The sequence below is a fragment of the Artibeus jamaicensis genome, unplaced genomic scaffold (assembly GCF_021234435.1).
Source record: "Artibeus jamaicensis isolate MK-2021 breed Jamaican fruit bat unplaced genomic scaffold, CSHL_Jam_final scaffold_537, whole genome shotgun sequence".
In the NCBI taxonomy this organism is placed as follows: domain Eukaryota; kingdom Metazoa; phylum Chordata; class Mammalia; order Chiroptera; family Phyllostomidae; genus Artibeus; species Artibeus jamaicensis.
In genome coordinates this window covers 1,331,517-1,345,951 of record NW_026522047.1, presented here as the reverse complement: position 1 = coordinate 1,345,951, position 14,435 = coordinate 1,331,517, and the positions used below count along the sequence as shown (strand labels likewise).

Sequence of the window (14,435 nt, the reverse complement as noted above, 5' to 3'; positions counted from 1 at the left end):
TCCTCCTCGTATGTGACCCCTCTAGCTGACCAGTGTTGGTGCCTCTTCAGGTCGGGGCTTCTGGGGGTCCCGTCCCCTTGAGCCCGGCAGTCGGGCTGGCGGCTCCCCTCAAAGGCCACTGTGGGCCTCCCGGGCTGCAGCACCCTCGTTGGGCCGGGACACCTACACTGGCGCTGAGGCCGGCTGGCCGACCCTTGGGTGCAGCTTTCCAACGGCAACACTTGGGACCAAGGTCCTTGCTGAATGAAAAACAAAGGCCTGTTTACAGAAGGTGGCGCCTGCATCTCCGCTCCGTGGCCACCTGTGGCGGGGGCCACTCTGGGCACCGTGGAGGGTGCCCATCCCGCAGGAGCGTGGCACCTGCTCCACTGGGGGCGCTCGGCCCAAGGTCCTGTGTGAGCCGCCGGGCCTCCCCGGCCACCGCAAACCACACTGGCCAGGTGCACCCGTGTCCTTGTTCCCGGCCTCCCTCCATGCGTGCAGGGTGCCCAGTCTCCTGCCAGTTTGTAGGAGGGGTCTCAGATACGGAGGCAAGCCTGAGCTGACGGGGGCTGGACCTTGTTCTGGGAAAGACAGTTTCCTGAAGGTGTTGTCTGCCCTGGGCAGTCAGGGAATTCAGCCAGCCCTCCTTGGTGACCACAAGGGCCCAGGGCATGAGGGGTGCTGGGTCAGCCGGGCGCTCGGCTGGCTGTCCAGAGCTCTCAGTCTCGCCCAGTCCAGCCCCACCTGCCTCCCCCCAGCCCTGCCTAGGTGTGGGGTGTCTGTGGCAGCAGCCCCCAGCCAACAATAACGGTTGGTAGCAGGACTGGGCGAGCCGGCTGGGCAGGTCCTTGGTGTTCCTGTGTGCCAGGGGCCGCCCCCTCCCAGTCTCAAGGTCTCGTCCTATCGCTGGACCTGCTGTAGTTCAGCAGGATCCCGGGCCCCAGGAGAAGGTGAGGCCAGGCCCTCCAGGTGGGTACAGGGCCAGGCCGGGGCCGCAGTGGTGGGGGGTCCTGGGTAGGAGGCTGAAGTTTTCTCCCCCAGCAGGAAGGGCACAGGCAGACTCCACCCAGCTCCTTCCCTCAGCCCTGCCCCAAGGGGACCCAATTCAGGGCTGTGCCCCAACTGGAGTGCTGGGGGGCCGGCCGAGGTGAGGGCCTCCCACCCCCGCCCACCACTCACTCTCACCCAGGCGCAGGCCTCTGTGCTGTTAAGCGTCATTTTCCTGTGCGCTGCGCGTGTCTTACGTAAACACGGGGAAACCGAACTGGGAAAGTTTAGGGAGGGAAGGAAAGTGGCCCACTCCCAGAGAGAACCAGAGAGCGCTCTGCTCCGTTTTCCGCCTGGCGTTTTCCTACACACGCTTTTTGGCGTCTTGAATTGTGATCCGCAGGGCAGTGCCCCCCCTCCTCACCTTGGCCCTGCTCAGGAAGGGTCCCCAGGTACCTGGGTCATGTCTGCGCCATCCGTGCGCGGGGGCTCTGCCGGGGCAGAGACGCGACTGCCAGGTCCAGGGTGGGTGAGGAGTGAGGTCAGAGCCGCGGTGACCAGGACGGGCCGAAAGGCGGGGACAGGGCGACAGCAGCAGCGGCGCCCCGCCCGGGGCCGACCCACGCCGGGGTGTCAGTGCTTGCAGGGCAGCAGCCGCAGACTCGCCCCGCGCCCCCCGCCGTGCCCGCCTTTTCAGGTGGAGAGGCCAGGTGCGCGGCAGGTGCGGCCGCGGCGCAGCTCGCAGGTAGGCGCCAGGCGGGCCGCGCCGCCCCCGCCACAGAGAGCGCCGACCGGCGCGCGTGGCGGTCAGGGACTCCGGGGACCCTCGGGGCGGGGCACGGTCCGCGCTCCCTCCCTGCTTCCCGCGTCCGGCCGCAGCGCCGCTTCCGCTGGGATGGACCTCCGGTCCCCGCGAGCCGCCAGCCAGCCGGGGAGAGGTCTCTGGTCCGGCGTCCCTTCCTGTCGCCCTCCCTCAGACCTGGTCTCCCTGGAGGTCCGTTCTCTGCTCCCCCGGAGTAGGGCGGGTGGAGAGCCAGGGTCCCGAACTGAGGGGGAGCCCGCCCGGCCCAGGTGTGGGGGGAGGGTGCGCCACGCGGGGGTTGGCGCTGGGAAATCCGGGACCAGGGCGTGGTGCGAAGACAGGTGCAGGTGCCTCTGATAAGGAGGCGGGGCGCCGCGGCGTGGGGGGCGCCCGCGGAGTTCCGGGCCGCGCTGCGGAGGGGCCGCCTGTGGGAGGGGCTGCTGAGCCTAGAGTCCGGGGTATTACTGACCCGGGCCATGGAAGGCACCCTGTCCCAGGCCAGGCCCCTGAACCTGCACCCCTGGGGCCCTGGCGCCCGACAGTGGGAGGGGCTTACTCAGCCTGTCGGCTGGAAGGGGCGGGGCCCGGAGGCCAGCGGCTGGGGTTGGGGGGCGCCGAGGAAAGGGTCAGGCAGGACCGGCTGAGTGCTTCCCCGGTCCAGCCCCGCAGCCCTTGTCCCCGACTCGAGGCTCCTCAGCTCCTCCCCAGTGACCGCTCCCTCACCCAGGCTCTCTGCCCTCACTCGCCGGAAGCTCCCCTCTCCACTGTCCATCACAAGATCTTCTGTAGCTGCCCCCCAAACTGAGACTGCCTCTCTCCCCAACCAGTCCTCCCTCGGCCTCCCTCCTGGGCCCGCAGCCTCTAGCTCCCTGGGGGCCCTGAGTCAGCACCCCCCCCCCCCCCCCCACAAACCCTGTGCCTGCAGCTTCTCTACTCTGGACCTGCATGGTACCTTGTCCCAGCTTCTTCTGCTCAACCCTGGTTCTCAGGGCTCCAGCGTAGCCCTCGGCCTCTCTCTGCCTCCCCCTCCTCGTTTATCTGAGCTCTGCTGAGCCCTGACCCCTCCTTGGCTTTACAGCACCCGAGGGCCGAGCCCCCGTTGTCATGGCCAGCCTGGGGAATCCCAGGGATGGGGAGGCCCAGGAAGAAGAGGGGGAGGAGGATGGAGGCCCTGTGGGGCCCCGCGCGGCCATGCTGGCGCAGGCCCAGGAGCTGTTCCTGCTGTGTGACAAGGAGGCCAAGGGCTTCATCACCCGGCACGACCTGCAGGTGAGCGAGTCCCCAGCCCCAGGAATCGGCAGACCCAGGGCTGGCCGACCTCGGCTGCTCAGCCCAGCACCGTTGTCCTGCCAGGGCTTGCAGAGTGACCTGCCCCTCACACCGGAGCAGCTGGAGGCTGTGTTTGAAAGTCTGGACCAGGCACACACAGGCTTCCTCACTGCCCGAGAGTTCTGCCTTGGCCTGGGTGAGCCCCTCCCTTGTCCCTCCACCCTGGCCCTCACCCAGCGACCCTCCCCTGGCACACGTGGGGCTGTGTGGGGCCCACAGCCCACACGGACAGCAACTGGGGCTTCTCCATGGCCGCCCTCCGGGACAGGCGCTGATGTCCATGCGCACGGGCTCCACGGCAGGGCTCCGGGAAAGCCCCCAGCTGTTGCGGCCCCCGTGGGGCTGACCCTCCTGCTCCCCCATCCTCTCTCCCTTGCTGAACCCAGGTGGGGCTGGCTGGGAGCCAGCTGTCACCTCCCACTCCCAGGCCTAGAATCAAACCAGAATAAGGAAGAAAAACAGGAAACTGGGCTCAGAGAAAGGGCAGGATATGTGGGTGTGTTTCGGGGGAGGCAAGTGGAGGCTGAGCTCGGGTGGTAACCACAGTCCTGATAGTGTCTCTCTTCCACATCCACAGGGAAGTTTGTGGGGGTGGAGTCAGCCCAGGGTGCACTGCCCTCTCTGGCTTCTGAGGAAACCTTTGAGTCGGGCTGGTCAGAGGTGCAAGGCACGGTGGGCTCCCTGGAGGAGGAAGAGGAGGAAGAGGAGAGATTCTTCTCTGCACTGGAGCAGCTCGGGGTGGCCCGGGTCCTGAGCGAGTGAGTCCGTGGTGGTCTTTTCCCCAGTTCCCTCTCCTGGCTGCTGTCTGTCCACTTTGCCCCACGTCTGCTCTGGGCAGGGTCCCTAGCCGGGGTCTGGCCTGGCTGTTCCCTCTCAGCTGCCACTCCCTAGAAGGAGCCGGGCGTGATTTCCCCGCGGGATTTGCATTTTAGGAGGCTGCAGTCCCCGGCCGCAGGGAGGAGGGGTTGCGCCTCGCACACAGCCTCCTAAGACAGGGCACAGCCCGGCATACACAGGACCCCTCTCGGCCACGTTAGCCACGCACAGACACCAGCCTGTGCTGGGGCAAAGGCACCCACATGAGGGAGGCCCTGCAAGCGGCAAACGCGCCTGGCTTGTCTGGGGCTGCAGGGGCGACCCCACTCTGGCTTCAGCCCCTGCCCACCCTTGCAGGCAGCGGGCGGCTCGGACCCTTTGGACCCGGCTGCAGCAGGAGCAGCCCGAGCTCCTAGGATACTTCGAGGACGTTCTGATTCGAGCGTCCGCCTGCCTGGAGGAGGCGGCCCGAGAGCGAGACGGCCTGGAGCAGGCTCTGAGGCGGTGAGACCTGGGGCCGGGGTGGGGCTCCGGAAGGCAGTAGGCGCGGTTCGGGGGTCTCCAGTGCTGGTGGGTTCCAAACAGCTAACCATCTCACTCCGCCCACCCCCGCCGAAGGCGGGAGTGCGAGCACGAGAGGGAGGTGCGGTGTCTGTACGAGGAGACTGAGCAGCAGCTCCGCCAGCAGCGCCAGCGCCTGCGAAGTCAGGTGGGTGCTCGGCCCGGGCCCAACCCCAGACACGCGCGTCTTCCTGGCTCCGCCTCCTCGGAGTTGGTCCTAACCCCTGGCCCCTGCCCCACGGCCGCCTGTGGAGGCTCAGGTGCCCTCCCTTCGCGCGTCCCAGGACCTGCCCCGGGAGGAGCCGAGAGGCCGTCTGGAGCTGGACCTGCAGAGACGAGAGCAGGAGCTGGAGCGCGCGGGCCTGCGGCAGCGAGAGGTGAGCGGCGGGCCCGGCGCCCCACCCCATGCCCCCACCCTCACCGTTGCCTGCCCTCCCTGGTTTCCTGGGTCCCCATCCTGGCAACTCTGGGGAGTGCGGGACAAACCGGCGTCGCGGGGAGGAGGGAGTCCCTCTGCAGCCTCTATTCCTCACGACCCCCAGCTGGAGCAGCAGCTACAGACCCGGGCCGCGGAGCAGCTGGAGGCGCAGGCGCAGAACGCGCAGCTGTGGCTGGCCAACGAGGCGCTGCGGGCGCAGCTGGAGGCCGCTCAGCAGCAGCTCCGCCGCCTGGAGGGGGACACGCAGAGCCGCCAGGAGCAAGCCCTACGGTGCCCAGGGAGTGGGGCTCGGGCGGGCACTTGGGGGAAGGGGCCGAGGAGGGGATGAGACCGACGTTTGGAGCTCGGGTGGGGGCCACTTCCATCTGCTCCCCGAGTCCCCGCCCCGCCCCCAGGGTCTGCGTGGGTCCAGGCCCTCTAGGGGGTGGTGGAGCGCCCTGGGTGTCTCCCTGCACCCGGGTCACCACCTCCCACCCGCAGAGATGTGGTTGCGGTCTCGAGGAACATGCAGAAAGAGAAGGTCAGCCTCCTGCGGCAGCTGGAGCTCCTCAGGTTCGGTCCTGCTGAGGTCACGCCAGGGAAGGGGCTCCGTGCAGCTGCGGGCTCCCCGATGTCCCTGAACGCTGCCTGCCTTACTGTGAGGAAGCCCTGGTGTCTGTCCTTTCTCCCTCATGCTGCAGCCCAGCTAGACACTTCTCTCTTGGGCCGAGGGAGGGTCTGAGGCCCCGTCCCCCACCCTAAAATGCGGCCTCCCGAGACCTCTCTGAACGCTCGGACTCTTCCCCAGGGAGCTGAACACGCGGCTACGAGACGAGAGGGACGCCTGCGAGAACCAGCAGCCGGGCCGTGGCCTCAGGAAGACTCTGGCCTCTGCCCGCCTGCCCGGGCCCACCTGCTGCTGCTGCTGCTGTAGCGACTGGACCCGACCCCCCAGACGTGGCTCAGGCCACCTTCCCAGTGCCCGATGACCAGTGCCCCCGTGACTCACAGGGCGTTAACCTGGAAAAGCTGACCCTTGAAAGTGACTCAGCGTGGCTGGAGCTGCCCGTCCAGGATGCGGGCCCTCCCTGTGGGGATGTCCAGCCTGCCTGGTCACAGACATGGAGGAACTAACCCAGGACGATCAGGGCCCCCTGTGCCACCTTTCTGGTACTCATCCTGTCCCCATCCTGTCCAATCCGTCTCTGTCCAGCATAAGCCATCCCCTCCTCCAAATAAACTCCGCCAACTGCACGACAACCTCCGGGACCTCCTGTGTGCAGGGGGGTGTGTGGGTGGCACAGGTCCACAGCACTGCTGCGCTGGGGCTGTAGGTCCCTGTTTGTGCCTGTGGGTGTCCCTGTGTCTCTGGTCAGACCCCAAGTCCTCGCAGCCCATAAAAACTCGAAGCCCCACAGGCTGCAGGGACAAGGAGGCTGAAGCCCACATCTCCCCAGGGAGCACCAGGAAGCGCTTCCTCCCACTCTGGACTCCGTCGACCGTCCCTTCCCCATGCCAGTCCTCACACGGCTCTGGGCAAACCACCTGAGTCATGTCGGCCCTGCGTGGACTGCCCTGGGCGAGGCCCAGAGTAGGCTCCGATGCAGGGGGCGCTGGGAGCTGCCAGTTCAGTCCCAGACAGGGAGTGAGGAGGAGTGCAGCCACCGTCCCTGTCCCTGGGGAGGTGCTTAGACCTACCACTGTGCAGGTCCAGGCCCCACCTGCGGCTGGGGGTGAGCCGGCAGGGTGGGCGGCTCCCCTCCCCCCACTCCCATCCCCAGTCCAGCGGGTCAGCAGGACTTGCTTCCTCAAGCCTTCCCACCACTGCCAGGCCAGGTGCCCCCCACACTGGATGTAGCTCACAGGCGCCCTCGGCCTTCCGCCACCAGGTCAGCATCTGTTCTGCTGACCCCTGCAGTCTCCAGGTGGACCCTGGGTTGAGAGGAGAGAATGAATAGGGCCTGGAGGCCAGTGGGGTCTCAGACAGAGTCCAGGGCCTTGGCTGGGTTGGTGGCCTCCCCACTGCCCATTCCACTAGCCCAAGTTCCTCTATCTCCTGAAGGTGTGGGCCCTGGGCAGGTTGTGGGGGCCCCAGGGCTGCAGCTCACCTGGCCTCCAAAGCCCTGGTAAGGACCCTCACCTCCTACACCCGCTGGAATCCTGTCTGCCACCTAGGCGCACCTGTTCAGACCTGCGGGCCGTGGGCGGGGCCCATGGGGCTCCGGGGGCCGAGTTTGAGGGCTGTGGGTGGGCCTGCGGGCTGGGGCGGTGTTTGTTGGCCATGGGTGGGCCTGAGGGCTTGCGGGCCGGGGCGAGGTTTTTCGACCCTGGGCGAGCCTGAGCCCTGGCGGGATTAGTTGGCCGTGGGAGGTGCTTGGGAGCCGGAGCGGGTTCTGTCGGCTGTGGGCGGGGCCTGTGGGCCGGGGCGGGGCAAAGGCGGCCCCTGAACCTCCAAGAAGTCTCCCGCAGGCCGTGCGTTCTCGCCGCCTGGAACCTCCGCCCCCGCCAGACTCTAAAGTGTGGCCGGTGAGTGCGCCGCTTGGTCGGGTGGGACGCTGGGGCCGAGAGTCCCGAGGACCTCAATGGCGCGGACTCGGCGGTCCGGCGAGGCCCTTTCCGGTGGGAGGCGGACTTCAGGAGGCCGGGCGGTTGGAGGGCGACGCAGGGCGAGGGCGGGGTGCCTCCCGGGTCTTCGGACAGGTGTGGCGGAGCCTTTGGGCCAAGGGCCGCAACTGAGCATCCCACTCTTTGTCCCTGGACGCCGGCCTCCTTCCCTCCTTCCGCAGGCCCGCCACCCTGTGTAAGTGGGCGGGCGGCAGCGGGGACTTCATCGCGGTGACGCGGGATTCCCACCGGGCCTGGCTGGAGCCTGGTCCCTGGTCCCCCTCCTTGGCACGCGGGCTGCCGAGGGCCCGGTCGAGTTGCGGGGCACCGGGGTGGGGCAGCTTCGTTCGGAACTACTGGCCGGCCTTTCCCTGGAGGATCACATCCGCCAGGCTCTCCCGGAAAGAGGGGCCTCTCCTCCTGGGTGGCCTGTGCGCGGCCTTGGGGGCTGGATCTGTGTCCGGAAGCAGCTTCCCCAGGAGGCCTGGGACCTCAGAGCAGGCCCAGGGGCACGTGTGCCGAGCGCAGGGCTTCCACACCTCCGGCTGGGCGGTTGGGGTCTGCGCACTTTTTTCTTTCCAGGCTGCAGCCCTTGCTGCTTTGTTGGGGGAGGGACAGTGACAAGTCTGGCCTAGGGTGTGGTGCTTGGAGAAGACCTGAGGTTCGGCTCAGGATCGGACTGTCCAGAAACGTCCTCCTCCCTGCCCCTGCTGGCCCAGACTAAAATACCCGGCCAGGCCGCTCCCCTTTCCGCGGCTGGGAATGACGTTGCCAGCGCAGGAAAGACTGCCTGGGGCAGCCTCTGGGAGGGGTGGCAGGATCCTGTCCACCCCTCATGGGTCAGACCTGTGACCTCTCTCTGCCCTTCCAGCGGAGCCTCCTGGGGAACTTCTGCCCACCAGTCCTCCTGCCAGCCAGGTGAGCTCTGGGTGGGGCAGTGTGAGGCCAGCTGTGGGTGTTCTGGAGTCTGGAAAGGTGGCCCCAGGCACTGCTGTCTGGGTCCCACAGCCCTGCCCCGCCCTCCCGGGTGCCATCACCTCACCACAGAGCAGGCCGGCCCTTCCTGGCTGGGGTGCCTCTGAGGAGGGGCCGGGCCTGGAGCTGCGCTTCTCACTGGGGTTGATGTGACTGTCCCCTTTCCAGTAATGAGGATACCCCAGGTCTGGGGGGTGGGTATGTCTGCCAGCTCCGCCTGCCTGTCCACTGTCCCTACTCCCCACTCTTGCTGGAAGGAAGGGAGGCCTGAGGGACTATGTAAAAGGCTAAGTACAGGGCAGGCTAGTCTGTCTCTGAGTGGCCTCCTCCCTTCCAAGTTCTTACTGCCGGCCTGTGACTTGGGGCCTGGAAATGCTGGGGGCTGGGGCCTGCATGAGCTCACCACTAGGTGCCCCCGGGGCTTCCTACCCTCGCAGCCAGTGAGAGTGAGTCAGCCAGTGATGGTTGGGGGTTCTCTGTGCCCTCTATGCCCTGGGTCTATTCACGGAAGCCAGGCCCTCCCACCTTCCAGGGCGGCGGGCAGCTTGCTTCTGCCCTGGTTGCCGTGGGGGTGGGGGCTCCTGAGCTGCTGGCTGGCCTGGGGCATTGGTGTCCCCTCCTTCTGTGCCCCCCGGGGGTCTGGCTGTCCTCCCAGTCAGGTGCTGGTGGGCGGGCCCTCTGACCTCCACCGCCTCCGCCTCCAGGATGGGCGAGTTCAATGAGAAGAAGTCGACATGCGGCACAGTCTGCCTCAAGTACCTGCTCTTCACCTTCAACTGCTGCTTCTGGGTGAGGGCCGGCACCGCCTCCCCCTGACCCACCTTCTCCACTTGTCATCCCGTCCCCGGTCCTCGAAGGGGGTCCTGGTCCGGGGCTCACATGCGGTAACTGACTGCCGTGCACCGTCCACAGCTGGCTGGCCTGGCCGTCATGGCTGTGGGAATCTGGACGCTGGCCCTGAAGAGTGACTACATCAGCCTGCTGGCCTCAGGCACCTACCTGGCCACAGCCTACATCCTGGTGGTGGCTGGCGTTGTTGTCATGGTGACCGGTTTCCTGGGCTGCTGTGCCACCTTCAAAGAGCGGCGGAACCTGCTGCGCCTGGTCAGCAGGGCATGGCTGGCACCGGGGGTGGGGGTGCCTGGGGGGGCTCCCCACCTGGCTGTCTGGGGCTGGCCCTGGGGCCCTGACTGGGGAAGAAGGGACTGATGGGACTTGAGTATGACACTGCACGCCTCTGCTCTGTTCACCTGGGAGGGTGTCCCACTGCCCAGCCTTCCTGTGAGTCCCCGGCCCCGGGGAGACAGCGGGTCTGGAAGGAAGCCCTCGCCCGCTGTCTGGATTCCTCTCTGTGGCCAGTTGGGAGCTGAGGGTGGGGACTCTGTTGAGCCTGGACACTAGGAACCCCCACAGAATGGGGGTGTCTGTGTCCCTGCTCACTGCCTCCTTCCTCTGCCCCAGTACTTCATCCTGCTCCTCATCATCTTCCTGCTGGAGATTGTGGCTGGCATCCTTGCCTATGTTTACTACCAGCAGGTGAGGGGCCTGGACAGGCCACACGGGGACGTGGGCACACACACACACACAGGGATGCCCTCCCCAAGCTGCAGAGCTGACCATTGTGCCATCGGGCTCTGGAGCTGAGGGCTGAGTCCCAGGGGTGGGGTGCCCTGTAGGTGCTTCTGGGGGCAGGCGGGTGTTCCTTGGAGCCGGAGCTGTCTCCCCACCCTGCCCCACGGTGGCCACCTGGGTGACTCTCCCATCTCAACCTGCGTCTGAGCCTGAGGTTGGCCCTTCACTTCCCTCGGAGCCCTCCCCCTTTCCCAGCATCTGCACCACCCCTATTCTGCCCCAACTTGGAGGGTCTTAAGACTGTGACTGAAGTTCTCACCATCGCACCCCAAGCTGAACACGGAGCTCAAGGAGAACCTGAAGGACACCATGACCAAGCGGTACCACCAGCTAGGACACGAGGGTGTCACCAGCGCTGTGGACAAGCTGCAGCAGGAGGTGGGTGGGTGGCTCAGGGAGGGGCCTTTCTGGGACTTCTGTGGGAGCCACCGGCAGGCTGGGAGGGGCAGGGGCTCAGCTCTGCGGTGCTCTCCCTGCAGTTCCACTGCTGCGGCAGCAATAACTCCCAGGACTGGCAGGACAGTGTGTGGATCCGCTCCGGGGAGGCGGGTGGCCGCGTGGTCCCAGACAGCTGCTGCAAGACCGTGGTGGCCCACTGTGGTCACCGGGACCACGCCTCCAACATCTACAAGGTGGAGGTAGGTGGGCGGGGCCTGAGGCTCCCTGTGAGGAATGCTGGGTGCTGGTGTGGTCTCCCCACCCCTTGGAGGGGGCCTGTGGCTGCAGCAGAGGGGGCTGGAGGACTCGCTTGCCTTCAGTGCCCCTCACTCCCACCTGCCAGGGCGGCTGCATCACCAAGCTGGAGACCTTCATTCAGGAGCACCTGAGGGTCATCGGGGCTGTGGGCATCGGCATCGCCTGTGTGCAGGTGCGGGCTTGGGGCAGAATGGGCCCTGGTGGGTGGGGGGCACGAGGAGGCTGGCAGCGGTGGCCCGCTCACGCCAGGTCTGTGCCACAGGTGTTTGGCATGATCTTCACCTGCTGCCTGTACAAGAGCCTGAAGCTGGAGCACTACTGACCCTGCCCCGGCCTGGCCCTGTGCTGCCGGCGCCACGGCTTCCCGCAGAGCAGACTACTGAGCTGACACTACTGACGGCCCGGGAGCGGGGGTCCCCGGACGCCTTTCCCTCTCCTCCCCCTTCGCCGGGAGGTTGTGTTCCTGTGTCCCCACCACTGTGCCACCTCTGTGCCTTCTGGGCACCCCCACCCCCAGAGGGAGCGTCAAGTGCCTTTTGCTGCACACCAAAGTCCTGAGGCTTGAGGCAGGGTCCCCTACTGAGTGGGGGCGGGGTGGCACTTCTGCCTGTGTGGGGGTCCTGACAATCAAGTACCCCATTCCCACAGGCTGCTTCCCTGGGGGGTTATGGCACCTCAGGGTGCACCCTGATGCCTGTGCCTAGTTGGAGGGGCTGGTTTGGCAGCAAGCTGGGTAGAAATGAATAGGCTGGGCTGGTCCACCCCAGGGTGCTCCCAGCCCCTCGGACACACCCCACGTGGTGGTCAGGGCAAGCCTTGGAGGGTGGTGCGGGTGCAGGGGGTATGGATGGGCCGCAGCTGAGGAGCTCTGTGTGCCTGTCAGCAGGTCGGTTGGGGCGCAGCCCCCCTGCCCCGCATGGAAAAGCCAAGCAAGCCAGCCCTGTCCCCAGGGTCGTGTGCCTCTCGGATCCCCTGGTCCCAGCCTGCTCTGCCGAGCCTGCTCTGTCTCCCCACCGCTCTCACCACCCACTAAAAGGCCACAATGTTCACTGTTGCCCCCGTTCCCCGGGGCCAGGTTTGGAGGGTTAATCACTGCTGTATCACAAATGCTATAGCTGCTCCTGCCACACAGCAGGTGCACAATAAACGTGTGGAACAGACAGGTGGGCTCACTGTGCTAGTGTGAGACGGTGCTGGCCCTCAGAGCCCTCATGTCCAGCAGGGTGCACAGACCCATGGCCCACGGTGGTGACAAAGGAGGACATGCTCTGGAGGGTCCAGGGCAGCCAGGTGGGAGCTGAGCACTGGCAGGACTCAAGGGAGAGGACTTGAGGCAGAGCCTCACACATCCTGGGGAGCGGGGCACTGCTGTGCACTAGCTGATGGGATGTGTGCTGTAGGTGGGAGCCGAGGCTTGGCCACTGGACCTCTTTGCCCCAGTGGCTGCCAGCTCCTGTCCCCAAGGCTTGGGCTCTCCACCCCGGGCAGGCCCCAATCTCGGACATCCAGTCAGAAGCAGCCTCGCTTCCTCCAGACTGTGTCTGCCTCCCACTGGGCGGAGGGCCCTGCCCGTGGTCTTGTCTCTCCCAGCTGACCTGATGGACACGTGCTGGTGCCCAGGGCACTGGGAGCTTGGCTGGCCCTGACCCCTAGCAGGGCCTCCTTGGGGCCACCAGGGACCTGCTGGAGGTCCCAGGCTGAGTGGAGGATAGGTGCACCCCACCTGACTGCAGAAACTTGGGTGGGGGTAGTGGCCTGCTGAGCCCCGTGGAGCCTGGGAGCTTCCAGCAGCTCAGGAAGTTCCGGTTGTGAGTGCAGCAGGCCCTCTTCAGGGCCCAGGGAACCTGGTTCTTCACATCCCAAGAGAGACGAAGCAGGGACCTCAGTGACTGGCCTGAAAAGCACCCAGAACATGGTGAGGCTGCCAGCGCCCCAGTGCCCTCGGCTGCCTGTCTCTGCGGGGTAGTGAGGGCACCCCCTCCAGAGGGGGACACCCTGGCTTGAGCGGCTGCTGTGGGGATGGCTCTCCCTCTTCCTGGGCGGTCAGGTGCTCGCATTCACCCCCAGAGGCCTCAGGCATGAGGCAGAGCACAGGGACATGGGTGGCGGCGAGTCCCAGAAAGCCAGACCAAGTGTCAGGACCTCCTCTGGTTCTGCAAAGGCCTTTACTGGACGGTTCTTTCCAGAGCACGAGATGGGGGTCCACACAGCTGGGGGTGGGCATGGCTTCCAGCTGCACACACCCCCCAGCCACAGCTGTGGCCCGAGCAGTCACTTCTCCAGGGGCGCATAGTTGAGCAGCTTCTCGATCAGGTCCACGTGGGCCAGCAGCATGCGGCGGCAGCAGTAGCGCTTCAAGCCCAGAGCGTCCAGGGCGTCCCTGCAGGCAGGAGAGGGCAGGTGGTGGTTTGTTGGTCCCAGCCCCTCCCGTGGTGGCAGGTTCTCCCCTCAGCTCTGCTCCCACGGCAGGGAGGGAGACACCTCTCCAGAGAGCCACTGTGCCCGTTTCACAAGCCAGCTGGAATCCCTACTTCCCCGGGACCCAGCCCATTCTCCCTCAAGGCCTCCAGAAGATTTTTGCACTGTGGGCTGCAATGTGCAGAGATGGCAGCTTGAGAAAGGGGAGGCCAGACTGGGAAGTTCCTGCCGGTGGCACTGCAGAAAGGGGTCCTGTGCAGCCCACCAGCCGTCCCACAGCTTCCCTGTCCCTCCCACGCCTGCACTGAGAGCCTACGACTCATTGACACAGCCCAGGCTCCGGACGGGGGCAAATACGGTCAGGCTGTCCACATACAGCCAAGAGCGAGACTGGCGTGGGACAGACTCAGAAGCAACTGCGGACTAAGGGTCAAGCACAGAAACCGACGCGGCAAAGCCTCATGATGACAGCTCTGTGGTTAGGACGATGTCCGAAAAGACCACGGGGCTTGCAGGACACGGGGGCGGGCCCCCCAGCTGAGAGAAGAGGTGAGTAGCAGGTGGGCTGGGAGAAGGCTGAGCGCTTTAACCGCGGTGCAGAGGCACCGTGCCTGGTCGGGGGGTACCTAGAAGCCCCCAACACCGCTGGCTTTATACCCAATTCCCTCCTTTCCCCAAACAGCCGGGGAGCGGGGGCAGCGCTCCCCTAAGAGCAGGGATGTAAGGGACTCTGGGATTGAAAACCACCGCAGAGTAACCTGGAATCGGAGGCCCCGACTACTACCCGTCTTACCCCTACTCCTCGTCCTGCCCGGCCCTCTGTCCCCGCCCCGCAGGCCGGGCCCCCACTTCCGTCCCAGCCCCGCAGAAGGCCCAGGGAGGCTTTCCCCCCGCACAGCAGGCCCTCGCCCGTCCAGTCCGACGCCTCACCCCTCGGTGTACTCGGCCTGCAGCAGCCCCAGGTAGGCCTCCCACTTGTTGCCGACGATTTTGCCGCAGGTGAAGCAGCGAACCGGGATGATCATGGCGACAACTGTTCAACGGCTGCGCTCCGGCCAGGTGGCTCTCCTGCTTCAGGCGCCTTTCCGGCTTCAGGCCCCGCCCCGCCCCGGGCGCATCCATGACAGGGGGTGGCAGGGCCCGACCGCAGCCGCCCCCAACCCGCCCCGCCAGTTTTCGGCGCCGTCAGTTTTCGCTTTCCGCTGCGAAGAACTT

General features: G+C 66.4%; 3 protein-coding genes across 9 annotated transcripts; 2 read left to right on the top strand and 1 right to left on the bottom strand.

Moving 5' to 3' along the window:
* Positions 1–73: 73 nt before the first annotated feature.
* Positions 74–6,156, top strand: CRACR2B (calcium release activated channel regulator 2B). Of its 6 annotated transcripts, none has more exons than XM_053658285.1 (10): positions 74–932; positions 2,850–3,040; positions 3,125–3,236; positions 3,678–3,858; positions 4,274–4,420; positions 4,535–4,625; positions 4,762–4,854; positions 5,020–5,186; positions 5,397–5,553; positions 5,704–6,156. In XM_053658285.1, the coding sequence occupies exons 2-10, from the start codon at positions 2,876–2,878 to the stop codon at positions 5,827–5,829; spliced, it is 1,239 nt and encodes a 412-aa protein (XP_053514260.1). In that variant the 5' UTR covers positions 74–932; positions 2,850–2,875; the 3' UTR covers positions 5,830–6,156. The 6 variants fall into 6 exon arrangements, with proteins under 6 accessions (XP_053514260.1, XP_037018950.2, XP_037018956.2 ...); XM_037163055.2 differs by having other exon boundaries at positions 74–951; positions 5,397–5,468; XM_037163061.2 differs by having other exon boundaries at positions 74–951.
* Positions 6,157–7,309: 1,153 nt separating this feature from the next.
* CD151 (CD151 molecule (Raph blood group)) lies at positions 7,310–11,964 on the top strand. Of its 2 annotated transcripts, none has more exons than XM_037163063.2 (9): positions 7,310–7,421; positions 8,371–8,417; positions 9,179–9,263; positions 9,387–9,578; positions 9,936–10,010; positions 10,380–10,484; positions 10,586–10,744; positions 10,888–10,974; positions 11,065–11,964. In XM_037163063.2, the coding sequence occupies exons 3-9, from the start codon at positions 9,180–9,182 to the stop codon at positions 11,122–11,124; spliced, it is 762 nt and encodes a 253-aa protein (XP_037018958.2). In that variant the 5' UTR covers positions 7,310–7,421; positions 8,371–8,417; position 9,179; the 3' UTR covers positions 11,125–11,964. The 2 variants fall into 2 exon arrangements, with proteins under 2 accessions (XP_037018958.2, XP_053514261.1); XM_053658286.1 differs by lacking the exon at positions 7,310–7,421 and adding an exon at positions 7,588–7,695.
* Positions 11,965–12,948: 984 nt separating this feature from the next.
* POLR2L (RNA polymerase II, I and III subunit L) lies at positions 12,949–14,311 on the bottom strand. Its single transcript, XM_037163097.2, has 2 exons — positions 14,151–14,311; positions 12,949–13,182 (listed from the first exon to the last, which is right to left on the bottom strand). Exons 1-2 carry the CDS (start codon positions 14,243–14,245, stop codon positions 13,074–13,076), a joined length of 204 nt encoding a protein of 67 aa, XP_037018992.1. The 5' UTR covers positions 14,246–14,311; the 3' UTR covers positions 12,949–13,073.
* Between the last annotated feature and the right edge of the window lie 124 nt (positions 14,312–14,435).